We start from the raw sequence: 15,305 nt of genomic DNA on the forward strand, positions 1-15,305 counted from the left end.
TTCTCCGATTGAAATTTTCCTTTTTTTAAAAAAAAGTAGTTAATCGGTCTAGGCGTTTATCGAAAATCTATTAATTAGGTTTGGGAAAACGGAATAGAGAAATATTGCTTTTATATGAAATGCCGTTTATAATAAAATTTAACTTTCCAGATTTTAACAAACGCATTAGACTCAGTATGGCTCTCTACATCTCTTTCACACACGCCCCCCCCCCCCCCCCCACGCACGCACGCACGCACGCACGCACGCGTTAACACAAACACACTTATGCATACACGCGCGCGCACACACATGCATACAAACGCACTTCGTTTCTTTTAACTCCTCCCGGTAAAAAACGTGACACACATCGGTTGTGTGACAGGTCACGTGACAGTCTGAGCGTTGATCCGGAAGGTGGGGGAGCTGCTGTTACTGAGACTAGTCCAGCTTGCCTGCATTCCTCCTCTCCCCAAAGCCTGCCCGAGAGAAAGAAGGGGGAGAGAAAACACAAATAATTATTCAAAGGCGTATTGGATTTATGTAGCCTACTATTGAAGGGGCCTCGTCTCTAGGAAAGAAGGTCGAGACTATGCCTCTTAAATGGTCACATCTGGCCTAAACCTTCGGACTTATACGTTGAAAATGCGTTATTTATAACAACGGAGTCTTACGTTTATGTTCCCGTATAGGTCAGCCAACGAAACGCTTTTTTGGACCAGCCTTTCGTCTTTCCAGAGCGAATATCTCTTTTTTTAATGAGGATTGCAAGATGGCTGATGACAGCTACCCTTAACAAGGACAGGATAGCGACGTCCCCTTTAAGATTAGAAGGGTATATTTTTTATATTTATATCAATTGTGTGTGTTAATGATTGCTAGAATGAACAATTACGCTATAGGTTAGTAATAATGCAAATGGATGCATATACATTCATATTACAGTGGTTATTTATCTGTGCTTCGTGGAAAACGGCGAGGTGACGTCTGAGATAATTGCACGATCTAATCAAGCTAAGGAAGTGAATTTTAAGGTTGTAGGCCAAAGGCTACCCTAACCATGTCTGAAATGTAAAAGAAGAAACGACCCACGTAGAAAAGGGCAAAATATAACGTTTGGGTGGATAGATATTTGATAGATGTGTCGGTGAAAACCAGAGGCTCGCGACAGGAGTCGACATTCCAGTGGATTCTAAAACCCTTTGTTTTGTGCGCGTGAACCCGAATCGGTTATGAAACGATTAACTATGCAGTACATATCCTTTAAATTAAGCCCGGTGTATGTTTTCTACCCCAGCGATTGTAAAAGCGCGTTATTATCGACAGAAAACTGACTATTGTAAGAAAAGCTGAGGCCTTGTGTAGCGATATGCGAGCCTCGCTCGTGCCACATAGCAGGCGTTATTATTCATCAAACAGAATAGTCAGTTTTATGTCGCTATTGTGTCAAAGTCCTCTGCAACGTAGCGCGGTGTGGAGGGGCAGGAGATAAGCCTCACGTGTATTTCATCTGTATAATAGTATGTTATGTTATAACGCGCGACTGACTAAAAGCCTTGACGTTTAGTTTTTATTGTAATTCGGACGATCCAGACTCTCCAGATTGTCGTATTTACTATTCACTGTTAATAACCATTATTTGCATGGTAATTATTTAAAACGTACAAATAAGGTCGGGATACTGATAGCCCTCAGTTCCGTATATATATATTTGTTTGGACCGTGTGGAGAGAACGCAGCGGTACAGAGTGTTTTGGTTTTGTTCCGTGTGTGAATCTATCGGATAATCAATCAAAACCAAACGAAGAATTCAGGAAAGCTAATTTGAACCCAAAAGCGAATAACCGACGTTGACAGGGATCAGGTGTTTTTGCTCGATAGAGATCATTTCATACGTTATTGATGTGGTAATCTATAGATATTACAACGTGACGTGGTGGTACGCTTTGCCTTGTTTCAATTTTTTTAGATGACAACAATGTCATAACTGCTTCCTGTATGCTAACACAGAGAAGCTCAAACGAAAGCATAGGCCCCGTGTCTTTGATTTAGAAAGAAAAGCACCCTTTACTGTAAATCTGCATCACCCTCATCAGAGTGTGGTAATCACAATGCTGTAGTCATCGTTGCCTGAGTCCTTCTGCTTTTATAGAATTTGCCTTCACGTTCCAGCAATAAGCAGATCATCTGTCAGGGAGATTTATCTCACCAATAGTATATTTTTGAATTCTGTGGACCGACGTTGTCAGAGGAACCAGAAAAGAAGAACTGATCTTGAGAATCACAGAAATTCCTTCCTTATTTTTTTTTTTACCCTACCGTTCAGTGTCAAGAAACGTCAAGAGTTCCGGACCCCTAATTTTCTATATCACATTCATATCAACGACACAAAAGACTGTCCCCAGCCCCCCGCCGAGGCTCAGAAGGAGGCGACAGAACCCGGTGTATGCCTGCACACACCTCCGCGATGGCGTCCGACATGGCTGAGACGTGGAGGAACTGTTTCGAGGAGGAGCTGATATGCCCCATCTGCCTGCACGTCTTCTCAGACCCCATCCAGCTGCCCTGCAAGCACAACTTCTGCCGGGGCTGCATCAGCGAGGCCTGGGCCAAGGACTCCCTGCTGGCCCGCTGCCCCGAGTGCAACCACGCGTACTCCCAGAAGCCCAGCCTGGAGAAGAACCACAAGCTGTCCAACATCGTGGAGAAGTACAACGCGCTGAGCGTGGAGAAGCCCGCCGCGCCGCCGCTGCAGTGCATCCTGTGCCGCCGCGGACCCCCGCTCCCCGCCGTCAAGGTGTGCCTGCGCTGCAACGCCCCCTGCTGCCAGTCCCACGTCCAGACCCACCTGCAGCAGCCCTGCTCGGCCCTGGGCCACCTGCTGGTGGAGGCCGAGGCCGTGAGGTCCTGGACCTGCCCCCAGCACGACGAGTACCGTCTGTACCACTGTGAGGCGGAGCAGACCGCCGTGTGCCAGTACTGCTGCTTCGCCCGCTGCCACCCCAGCCACGGGCACGCCGTCACCGACGTGGAGCTGCGGCGCAACGACATACGGGTAAGGGCCGCGTGAGACGCGCTCCGACGCGGGCGGGAGCCCACACAGGCCGTCACCACAGCTGGCATCGCGTCACACCGCGAGTCATCTACCAGTCATCTACTCATCTACTCACACTAACGCATGTACACACAGTTATTGAAACACCAACATGATCACACATCATGCCATTCTATATTGTAATCTGGTCTGTGTCGCATTGTAGGATTGAAGACTTTGAGATATAATCTCAATCTGTATGCGGTGAACCTAGTATTTAAGGGGGGGGGGGTTGTTGATCGTTAATCAAGGATGCAATTGGGTCAACAACACCAAATGTTTGATTGAGTCATTTCTGTAGAACACCACAGGTCGGCTCAGCGGTAAACATTCTCATCTCCCTCTGTATTCAACTACATTTTGATTAAGCAGACAACCACGGCAAAGCAGCTGTTTGATGTTTTTTTGATAGTGCACAGATCTACTGCATGCTATACTACTAATGAAATTCACATGCTGCACATAAATCTATGCCAAACCAAATTAAGCTTCCCACTGTCAATTCCATCACAGTAGTTGGTTTATTCTAAAACCCAATCACCCAATTTGTGAAAGTATTACCATTTGAGTGTATTTTTTCACGGCCTCTATGTCTATCTTTTTAAGGCAGTGCCGTTTTCATTTGTGATCAATTCTAAAGCCATTCTCATCTTGCGGAATGACAAACAATACGGCTGGGGCGGGAACAATGAGAGGCTCTCAGGCTGCCTTATCTCCCCAGCACAGGTGCATCCTAGCCTGGGATCGCCAGCCGTGAGGGGTGGAGGGGGGGGGGGGAATGTTGGGGGTGGGGGGGATGTTGGGCTGGAGGAGGATATGGAGTAGGGCTTCTTCAGAAAGGGAGGGGGGCGGGGGTGAATGAAAATTACAGCAATTCTCTATTCTGCCTTTACCCATGGGCTGTTGTCATCTATACTCCTCAATTCTTCTGGGTTTCGGCCCCACATCCTGTAGTGGGGCGGACACAAAGGCCAGTTCCACAGCTGTGTGGCTCTTCTCTATGTTCCAGATGTGGGAGTGACGTCTTGGGTGCTAGGGGTTCAGGTTGTGGTTGGTGTGAGCTGAGAAGGCCCTGGTTGTGAGTCACATTGTACAGCACCCAGAGTTGGGTGTTGGCGATAAAGAGGTGGTAGGTTATTTGCACTAGTTGCTCTGACAGATTTTTTTATAGTCTACTTGTGTCGGGAGGGGGGGGCTGATAAAACAGCCACAGGTTAGGACTTGTCTGAATGCACGGCCCTGGTATCAACCAATCCCCGCCGCAGTTGCTCTTTCTGCGATATCTGGCCAGCCTCCGGTGGTCGGCCTGGTTGTTGTCTTCCTGGTTCTGTCCGCCTCTTCTCCGCTCTCCCCCACCCTGCTCTGCATGCAAGGTACCAGGGGGACAATGGGACCCTCCCACCTCCCCTTCCTCCCCCCACCCCCAACACACCAAGATCACCCACCTCTCTTCACCCTCAGAGGCGCCACCCCTGCGACCCCAATCCTCCACCCTCCCCACTGCCGGGTTCACCCAGGTCACCCCCCTGACCCCCCTGACTCCCCCTCTCCCCAGCACCCCAGCCCTCCCCAGCGGACCGCCGTCCTGCCCCACAGCACCGTTATCTGCTCCGCTGAGCCTGAGCAGAACAAAACCTGCATACACGCACTCAAACACGCACACACACACACACCCCACCCAACCACCACTCAAATGCACAACCCCAGCACACCCCAGCTTTGTCTCGCACGCACGCACGCTCCCTCCCTCTTCCTGCCTTGCGTTACTCCCTGCCCTAGCAAACTCCTCCTTTGCTGTTATTATTGTGAACCTTAATCTATCAATCAGCACAATCAGGTCACAGACACCGTGCTGAGAAGAAGCCAATCTGCTTGCACTGCTCTATGTGTGCGTGTGCTGGCCTTTGTGTGCGTTCCTGTGGGAGTGCACGCATGCCTGTGTGCGTGCGTGCATGCACGTGTTTATGTGTGTGGGACGGTGCAGCCGTGCACGTGGTCCGGGGCTACTGACCTGTAGGTCTCCTCGCTGAAAGAACTACCAAGGGAGACATGATCAGACAGAACCTTTCTGTTCCTGACTAATCCCTTACAAACTATGGTGGGGTCTTTTGGATCAGAAGTGTACAGTCCCTCACCTGAACCTTCCCACGCCCAGTCTAAGTATAGTTTATTGAGCATGGGGAAGTTAAATCTCACGTACACTATTAAAACACATATAAACTCTGATGGCAAGCCAAATTTAGGTCAGGGAATTCCAGCCCCGTAGCCCCGGCTCAGTGTGAGGCCCAGGGTGGTGGCATTTGTCCTCCCCTCTCTCCCCTCTCCTGGTCCCATGGCTGAGGCTCTGGGATGAACTAGCTTGGTTGGAGCCGGCGTCTGCTATCGTTGACACCGTCCCAGAAATAACGCAGGCTGTTGTCACAACACTGTCATGGCTCGCAGGTCCCGCACACACACACACACACACACACACACACACACACACACACACACACACACACACACACACACACACACACACACACACACACACACACACACACACACACACACACACACACACACACACACACACACACACACACACACAGGCGCGGGGACCTGTGTGTGTGGCTGGGGTGCAGGAGGGCAGCTTCGAGGGTCCACCGAGGGGGAGAGAGGGCAATGCTGGGAGGATCCCAGGTTCTTTATGCTCATTTATCTCTATCTCTACGCCCTCCCTCTTTTCACTCCCACCGTCCCTTTCCCATTATTCCTCACTCACCCATGCAAACACGAAATAGCTGTTGGTTGCCATGACAGCGCAGACCCCCCTCCCCTCCCCTCAGCCCGACTCACAGAGCGCCGGATGGAGACTCAGTTCTTCCTTTCTCTTTCTCTTCCTTTCCTTCTCATAGCAAAACCTGCTGAGGCAGCAGGAGCGAGTGGAGGAGAGGGTGCAGGACATCGAGGAGCAACTGTGCAAACTGGACTCGGACAAGTGTGTGGTGGAGGTACGTGTGACGTGCGCACAACGACACGCACAAACACGGACATGAGCACGCACACGGACACACGCACACGCAACAATACGCACACACACACACACACACACACGGACACACGCACTCAACAATTCGCACATGGACACACACACACACACACACACACACACACACACGTGAACACTGTATTAGTGTAAATGTGATTCGACACAATACAGCAAAATTACTGGATCCTGTTACGTTATGTGCATAGCTAAGTGTGTGTCTGTGTCTGTCTGTGCGTCCCCTCTCCCCTCCAGGACCGGGTGTGTGAGCTGAAGGAGGAGGCACGGGTGCAGTACCAGCGGATGCATCAGCTGCTGGAGGAAGACCTGGGCCGCACTCTGGAGGCTCTGGACCGGGCCCAGTCCCGCTTCCTCCAGGAGAACACGGCCCAGGTGCTGGCCCTGGGGGAGCAGCGGCACGAGGCTCAGAAGCTGCTCAGCTCGGTCCAGACGGCCTTCAACAAGGCGGAGGAGCTGAGCTTCATGAAGAACACCAAGCCCATCAGGATCCTCATGGACAGGTACGCGTGTGTGTGTGTGTGTGTGTGTGTGTGTGTGTGTGTGTGTGTGTGTGTGTGTGTGTGTGTGTGTGTGTGTGTGTGTGTGTGTGTGTGTGTGTGTGTGTGTGTGTGTGTGTGTGTGTGTGTGTGTGTGTGTGTGTGTGTGTGTGTGTGTGTGTGTGTGTGTGTGTGTGTGTTTCAGAGACATCCACGTCTACAAAAGTAGTAGGGATTGCCCCATGCTGTTGGGTTGGTATCTGGAGGTTAAGTGGAAGTTTGTTTCCTCCCCCTGCGTGTGTCTGCAGGTCTCAGGCCTCGGTGGGCAGCGCGCTCTCTCCTTACAAAGTGGGCAGTCTGAACTCTAAGCTCTTCCTCTCGGAGCTCCTGAAGAGAGAGAAAAGCTTGAGAAGAACGCTGGAAGGTAAAAGAATATTCTCTTCTATTACCAAATCTATTACGACATACTCGTAACCATCCTAGAATAGAAAGGCCTCTCCACTTTCCTTAAAGGATAAGTACCTTCATGTTGCGGACCAAAGGGCCTATTCACTGATTTTCTAGCATGATTCTATTGTCTAGACAGTGGACATTATTTTGTAAAAGGCTTCTGCTTCGAGTTCAGTATCGGCCTTCTTTCTGGAGCTCTAGCTGGGATATAACGGAAGACAAGCAAGCAAGTGTTCAATTCGAAGAATGTTGTTTTTCAAAATGCGCAGTTCAGGGTGCATTGATGCCTGTCTTGGTATGTTGATGCACTTGGACGGTCGCTCTCTTCCGGCTCCTTCCTTGTTTTCCCTGCAGCCCTGCAGGGAAAACAATCTAAGTCTATGGGGGGCTCAGCTTTTTTGCTTAACCCAGTAGCCAGCTTAGTTTAAGGAACCATAGCTCATGTTCGTTGGCTAGTAGTCTCTTTGTGCCTGTGCATAAGCAGCTAATAAGACATAGTAGTATCTTAAGAGCAGTGGGATGATTACATGCCTAGAGATGAATACAATTTTTTTTACATGTTTGAGCCTTAGTAAAAACATACAGTTCACATACCAAGCCTAGTGTTTCGTTAATAACAACACAGACAGTACACGTATATACATATGAAGCCAGCCGAACCATACCAGCGTTTTTTCTTTGGGCCGTAACATTTCTTTGTAATGAATATGATGTTGGCCGCAGCTGGTTACCATTAAACTAAGACTGCCAACAGGACATAGATAGGAGGCGATCATCTTCAGCCGTCACACATCATAAGGAAACCATTTGTAGCAAACATAAATTATAGTGGAAGAAGCCAATAAACTCAATACTGAAGCAATTTGCTCGATAATGCTGTCCTTTCTCCAGAATCCTGCTAGACAATCTGTGGATAGGCCCTTGGTTTTCTCCCCAACAGGATGGTTGTTTACTTTTCCAATGGGTTTCCCACAGGATTCCTGTTAACATGTGTTTGCTGATTTAGACGCCTGACAGCAATCCGTCAAGCCAGCAGATATCTTATCTCTTTCTTTCCTCTCCCCTCCTCCCGTCTCCAACCACTCCTCCATCCCCAGCTCCCCTCACCCTATCCTCCACCTTCCTGCAGTCAGTCCCTGCGTATCCTAGCGGCCAGAGCTCCGCCTGTGGGGCGGAGAAGCGGAAACACTCCACTGCTTTCCCGGACGGAAACGGGAACACTGGGAAAGCCAACACCGCTGGATTCAAAGACTCCTCCTCCGCCTCCTCTTCCTCCTCTTCGTCACTGAGCAAGCAGCCCTACCTGGGCTCCAGCTCTACATCAGGAGAGGGCCAGTCTACCAATCAGCAGCCTCTAGGCCCCTGTGGCCCCCCCCACATCAGCGAGAGCAGCGGAACAGGAAGTGGGAGCAGCTCACTGACCAACCACCATTCCGGCTCTGTGTTTGGCGCCTCCCACTTCCCGCCTGGTGGCAGTAGCTCCTCCCATTCCTCCCAGCAGGCCGTGCTTCCGCAGTACGGCAGCCGTAAGATCCTGGTGTGCACAATGGATAACTGCTACTGCTCCGGGGTCCCGTCTGTGTCAGGCCACCGCAGCCATCCTCCCTACCCACGCTCAGGCTCCTTCCCCTGGGTCAGTGCCCAGGATTACCCTCCTCCACCGGGCCTGGCCTCTGGGGGTCCGTCCATGCAGGGTTTGGCAGTGAGGGACTGGATAGACGCCTCACAGACGCACAGACACGCAGACTTCTACGGGCTCTATGGACAGCCCTCTGCAAAGCACTATGTCACCAGTTAACATAGACCCACACCAAGTACACACACACACACACACACACACGTAGTAATAGAGGCAAACATACCTTGTTCTATTGGCTGGATAGTAAACGCGTCACTCAAATAAAGCATTTAGATCTACACACTTGTTTCTGCACACACACACACACACACACACACACACACACACACACACACACACACACACACACACACACACACACACACACACACACACGTAGCACATGAACACAATATCGGGGGCAGGGTCTATCTTTGAATGATTTGATTTTCTTGTTTGTTCTTTCTTTGCCTCCGTCTTTGGCTCTGGTAGCGTATCCTACATAGAGTGTGGGCTCTCAACGGCTCACAGCATCCTTCCGGTTAAACTCTGGCTCGACATGACATTTTCAGACACAGCGCCACCACAATGGTTTGGACACGGGCCGGCGGAGCCCTGCGGTGAAGCTTCCCTTTAGCAAATAACGAGGCCGAGAGCTGATAAGGGGGATGCCGCGTAGCGCTGATTCAGCCCCTTTCTGCATCTGTGACCAATCCCTTAATATATTGTTCTTCAGAATCCCCCCCCCCCTTCTCTCCTCACCAGTCGTCCTGGGGTTGACCGCCTTATGTTTTCGTGTTCTGTACTGTCCGCGGACTACGTTCGATAGATCCTGTAGGAGACGATAAGTAGAGCACACCCGTCGTTCCGTTGGCTTCAGTTTGTCTCCCATTGCTGCACTTATGCCCTCCGTTCGGTGAGTTCAGGGATGTATACCGCACGGCTCCAACATAAACCGCTCTTCCACGTTCCCCCACTGTACGGAACGCCCACAATGCACTTGGTCACACCTTGGTATGCCTGGGTTACTGATGCAAAACCCACAAGAGGACATCGGAGCTGCGTCCGAGGGGCTGGCAGACCACTGACTCTGGTCCCGATTCGGTCCCCGTTCCTGGCTCTCGCCTTCGCAAGGGAGAGAGGATCTAATCCCCCGGTCTGGTACAAGGCTTCCTCCTAGGACTAAAGTTCTGTGTCTGAAGGAACCGGTCTCCATTGAGTAGTCATTATACGATTTTGTGTTATTTGCTACATCCGTAGGTTCCGTCATCTTGTGTCTTGTGACTCTTCGACCAGTAGAGACAGTCGAGGCAAGAGACTTGGAGGCTGGACAGACCAAACTAATCGACAAAAGCATCTGGGGTGATTGACGATGCTTTAATTGTACTTGCTGCAGGGCAAAGATGTCACTTCCTCTCAACAAGCACACTAGGTCCTGGCTTCCTGTTTGCAGCTGTAAGCTGATTTTTTTACAAGCACTCAGAAAAATAATGATGGCAAATTGTATGGAGTTTTAAAAAAAAATGTGCGAAGGGTAGAACGATTTTTTCTGGGAACTTTTTCTAAAGAAGGAGACTCCGCTGCTTGAAAGGATGCATCCTAAAACAAAACTGGGTTGTGAACAGTCAGCCAACAGAAAAGTATCTTTTTTGTAAATATTTTGTGAAATGGAAAGAAATTAGACATGTCCTTTGGAGGAGGGATCCAAATAAATCAACAAATTCAAGTGTGTTTCTCTTTTATTATCTCCCCCAGGTTTGTATTGCCCCGATATAACTACGAGTGTACAGCTACATAGCCACGCCCTTTTTATGTCCCTGTCCTGCCCAGTGCGAGTGTGGCCAATGAGAAGGTGTCTGTGGGGGACTGTAGAACGACAGCACGGCTGAGAGGAAAGGTCTTCGTTTGAGTTGTCATTCCACGGGTTTCATTTTCATGGTGACCTCAAACTGATTAGATTATCATGTATATATATTTTTTTGTCACCGTTAAATCTGCTTCTTGAAAATTGGCAGACCATGACCTACATTCAATTGCCCTCGGGATGCTTGATGTAAAGATCGACACATCAGAATGTTTCATGGGTCACATGAAATATCCTGTTGAAGCTGTAGCCTCCAAACATTCTGTTGTGTAGAGCTGCTAGGGCTGCAGATGTCTTGGCTCTTCAAATCTCTTGTCAGCAAGTCTCGGTAGAGAACAGGAACTCTGGTGTCATAGGTTCATCTTGAATTACAGGAATTGTTTTATATCACACACACCTCTTCGCCCTATAACTTATGTAAAGTCTGACACGGCTGCTAAACAGCTGCCTTGTCGTCATTAAACGCAGTATTCCTTTCGCCTACAATTGAATGATGCATCACACTGGCTGGCTCGTTAAGTCACGCGCACACTCCCGCACACAGAAGGGAGAACGCCTTTTATTATTCACTGATAAAACAACCGCAAAACTTTGTGTTCGGCTTCAAAGGATTCATCAGTCGCCTGTACATGAAAGGCTGAACGAATCCTGCCAAATGGACTGTTTGATATTTTTGAACCCATGCGGGCCCTTTAAAGAATATATTTTTATTTTTTCCATTATCCTCAAAGCGTTACCACTTTTGGCATGGATGTAAGGAGGCCAGCAGATGGAGACAGAGCTTTCGGCCTTCTGATGGATCGCTGTCAACCACCCTGAAATTGACGGTGGGCAGCTATGAAATAATTTTGAGATCAAAGTAAATATTGTGCGATGGAATGGCCACTAGAACAATTAGGTAAACCAAAGGAGAAATGGACTCCGCTGAAAGAATGGACAAGGTTTCTTTCTTAATTATTCAGAGCCTTCTTGGGTCTAGTCATGACATGAGTTTGTAACATAGCTAAGGATACTTGTAGACGTATTTGACACGGCCTTTGAATTTTTCAACTTTTGAGGCAACACTGATGAGAGAGCATGGATGAGAGAGAAAAGGTCAGAGACCCATCTTTCGAGTTCAAAATTGTGATCAATACACAACACTGAAATAAACTTTGAAGACCAAGGATTGTGTGAAGACACTAGCATTGTAACTTTTAAGTTCTGGTGTCCTAGGCATGGGCTCATACGAGAATAACAATAATTGGAATCATTGTAGTCTTTTCAAGACATGTAATTTGAGTTAAAGCTATATAAAATAGAGGACTATCACTGATGGTAGAATTAGATCCTATATTATCATTGTTGAGCACCGTCTCTTGCAGAGGCCTCTTCAAAGCGCTGTGACACGTGTCACAGCAAGCTGATACCTGCCAAGTGTGTCTGTAGTTTAGCAGCAAAAGGCCAATAACTGAGAAAACGTTCAACACGGATCACCGTCCTCGGTGTAAAGGCCAGCAAAAAATGACAAAGTTCCACACCTTAAGCTTTTTTTTATTGTTTTGAAACGAAACCGATTCATTTTCTGGAAACATCCATCTCCATGTCAAACTTTATTTTTTTATCCCCGTACCTTCGATCTTTTACAGATATCATTCAGGAATTTCCAAAAGAAATGACCAAGAATGACTTCCATTAACAGAAAGAGAGAGAACTGCACAAAGTTATCAAAGTTATACATTATTACTTGCGTAAATCTGTTACAAATCTGCCACATTAGATATGTCAACATTAAAGCCTACAAACCCAGCTACGTAACGTATATTCTACAACAAGTGCATAACTTTACAAATGAAAACAGGGCCGAGTTATTTACAATTGATCGTCACAAAAAGTTTAGCGTCTCTTAACCATTTATCTTCAAAATTCTTAGTTATTTTTCAAACATACATGAAGATGTATCAACCTTTATAGGGGAAGTTCAACCTAGTAAAAAGCATTTCTTGTTCTTAAAATCCCACACACACCAGAGTAGATGTTTAGGCTTTGTATGTATCCTACATGATCATAAATAAAGAATTACAAAAATATACCTCACTTCAAGCAGAGCCATTGCAAGAAAAGCAAACAGACATGGAATGGTATAAAAAGACAGAGCCATCTTAAAGTGGAAAGACACTCATCCATCAGCCCCAAGAGATACATCAACAAAAAGGGGAAAGTAGTTGTTCCTCAGGGGGTACCCTTTAAATTCAAAACATTGCAGTTTCAGTGATCAATCAGGCAATTCCTGAAATGTTGGGGTTCCTAGGAAGTGAAGGAAAGAGATGGGAATGGCTCGGATTCAGCTGGCAAGAGCAGTGTTTTTTCCTTAAAATAAAAACCGAAACATTTCCTTTTTTTTAGTTTAGGGACAAACAAAGCTTCTCTGAGGTTAATAAGTGTAAGCAAAACAAAGATGCAGGATGGTTTAATCCTCTTCAAGTCCATGTTGGAATATCGCCGTGTGTGTGTATTTGTGTGTGTGTGTGTGTGTGTGTGTACATTCAAAGCAACATATCAGGAGGGTGCAGGTTGTGTGTGTGTGTGTGTGTGTGTGTGTACATTCAAAGCAACATATCAGGAGGGTGCAGGTTGTGTGTGTGTATGTGTACATTTCCCTTCCAGTCCTGCTCTGTAGAAATCAGAGCTACTTTTTCTTAGCATTGACGCTCTTGCAGACCCAGTTCATTCCTTCCTAAAAATGAAAGTAGAGAAAAGTGGCAAGAGTTGTCATGGTGAAATGGTTACACTGGCTGCATTCTCCTTGCGGCCATCTCGGTTCTACGCTGTAGGACCAAGATGGCCGCTAGGTGGACACAGCTAATGGAGAGACTAGAAGGGCACGTTTCGATGAGTCTGCCTGGTCGGACACAGGGGGACTCACCTGGATCCCCTCCCCAGTGAGGGCCGAGCAGGACTGGATCTGCCACACTCGGTCCCGGATGGTGTGCAGGTTGAGGCCCTCGGCGATCTCCGACGCCGGGGCGGCGGTCAGCAGGTCCTGCTTGTTGGCGAAGATCAGCACGGGAACGCCATTCAGCTTCTCCTCATCCAGCAGCTCGGCCAGCTCCTGTAGCGCGCGCCGAACAGATCACAAGCACACACATTTGTGGTAGGAAGGGACTCTACGTACTGCCTTAAAATAAACAGATTTATAGAGCATTGCTGGAAGGTGTCTAGCAATATTCGTAGGAGAAATAATAGTTGAAATACCTGCCCCGTTTCCTCAAATCTCTTTCTGTCAGCACTGTCGATGACATAAATCTGAAACACAATGGTGGGTTGCTTAAACATGGTAGCCTGGCCAGTCGGCATGTAATAATAAAATGTATATAGCGCTTAATATGGTACTCTAAGACGCTTAATCTTAAAACGCTTAATCTTTTCATGTAGCAAACACAGGGCCTGTATCTTAGAATAAAAAGTACTCACTAGGACATCAGTGTTCTCAAAGTAGTTTCTCCAGTAAGGTCTGATCTTCCTCTGGCCGCCGATGTCCCAAACATTCAGCTTAAAACCTTGAGACTGCACGCTCTTTATGTTGAAACCCTGAATTGTTTCAAATAACAAAGAAGAGCTTGTTCCCCTTGCACATGTCCGGAAGATCAACAGAAACACATTATGGGACGAGTGTTGATTGTTAGTAATTACATTGGCATCGTAGTTGCCAAAACGAGATTATAAATGGTTTTATACCTGTGTGGGTGTGATGTGGCTGATGTCCTCGGACGCTAGCTGCTTGAGCAGGGTCGTCTTCCCTCCATTATCCAGACCCAGTAAGAGGATCCGAACCTCCTGGTCTGGCGTGCTCTTCAGTTTGCGCAAAATCGACAGCAATCCCTGCAACGAAGCCATCGGGAGGAATAAATCAGTAAGCTGAGCCGAATCCACCATCAGATACTACTTGCCATCGAACAGGGGCAGGCATTGTGGTTGTAAAATGCCTTAGAGTGACTGTGGAGCGGTATCCCTTCCACCAACATCACAGGCCAATGTCCATCCTTTCCTAGTTAAAGGATGCGCTACCACACTTAAATCCAAAAGCATAGACAAGCAGGCTTACAATAGTGGATCTTGTGTCGGACTGGTTAAATTAGAAAATATATGCTATTGTGATATTCGAGATCAAGTGGGGGTGGCTGGTACACAACAGATCGGGACTTACAGATAGCTCGTCCGCTAACGGGCTAGGCTAATCTCCCGTGATAAATGAACGGAGCAACAGGAGGAGGCGTTTGCAGGAAAAATCAGTATTTATCCTAAAGACGCCGTGACGAGGACGTCCAGAGGGACCAAGCGAAATCAACTTGTTCATACTGTTGTCAAGTCGACACACACCGGAGTAATTATTTCAAAAGGAATATCCAAATATCACAATAAATGAAACTCACCATCTTGTTGCCTTATCTCCCCAAGACGCTGCCGAGGGTTACTAGGGGGGATGACGTACCACGCTCAGAACGCCGCGCGCCTCCGTCGTCCGGCGGGGCAGTGTTGCCAGATTGGGACATATTTCCCGCCCAATCTGGCAACACTGGCTGCAACCCGCTACACTGCCGCTTCAGCTTAGATGCTAGTTTGATGTTTTGGTTTGTTGTTTACACATACATCTATCATACATTTATTGTCTGAATGCATTGTATGAATATCATTTTTTACAGCATTAGTAATTATAGATATGTCGTCATTCCTGCACATCATTTTATATGTACAAAACAGTGTGTTAATGCTTGTCTTATTGTCGGGAATTCATA

General features: G+C 47.8%; 2 protein-coding genes across 3 annotated transcripts; one reads left to right on the forward strand and one right to left on the reverse strand.

Annotated features, from left to right (window-relative positions):
• The first annotated feature begins 356 nt into the window (after window positions 1–356).
• Window positions 357–12,957, forward strand: trim8b (tripartite motif containing 8b). The gene is made up of 5 exons (XM_056576942.1): window positions 357–3,034; window positions 5,971–6,066; window positions 6,357–6,622; window positions 6,907–7,022; window positions 8,146–12,957. Exons 1-5 carry the CDS (start codon window positions 2,426–2,428, stop codon window positions 8,844–8,846), a joined length of 1,788 nt encoding a protein of 595 aa, XP_056432917.1. The 5' UTR covers window positions 357–2,425; the 3' UTR covers window positions 8,847–12,957.
• LOC130371239 (ADP-ribosylation factor-like protein 3) lies at window positions 12,026–15,032 on the reverse strand. Of its 2 annotated transcripts, XM_056576944.1 has the most exons (6): window positions 14,943–15,032; window positions 14,248–14,391; window positions 13,984–14,100; window positions 13,765–13,815; window positions 13,436–13,621; window positions 12,026–13,246 (listed from the first exon to the last, which is right to left on the reverse strand). In XM_056576944.1, exons 1-6 carry the CDS (start codon window positions 14,943–14,945, stop codon window positions 13,199–13,201), a joined length of 549 nt encoding a protein of 182 aa, XP_056432919.1. In that variant the 5' UTR covers window positions 14,946–15,032; the 3' UTR covers window positions 12,026–13,198. The 2 variants fall into 2 exon arrangements, with proteins under 2 accessions (XP_056432919.1, XP_056432918.1); XM_056576943.1 differs by lacking the exon at window positions 14,943–15,032 and having other exon boundaries at window positions 14,248–14,406.
• Window positions 15,033–15,305: the final 273 nt, after the last annotated feature.

Source organism: Gadus chalcogrammus, chromosome 18, assembly GCF_026213295.1.
Source record: "Gadus chalcogrammus isolate NIFS_2021 chromosome 18, NIFS_Gcha_1.0, whole genome shotgun sequence".
Classification (NCBI taxonomy): Eukaryota; Metazoa; Chordata; class Actinopteri; order Gadiformes; family Gadidae; genus Gadus; species Gadus chalcogrammus.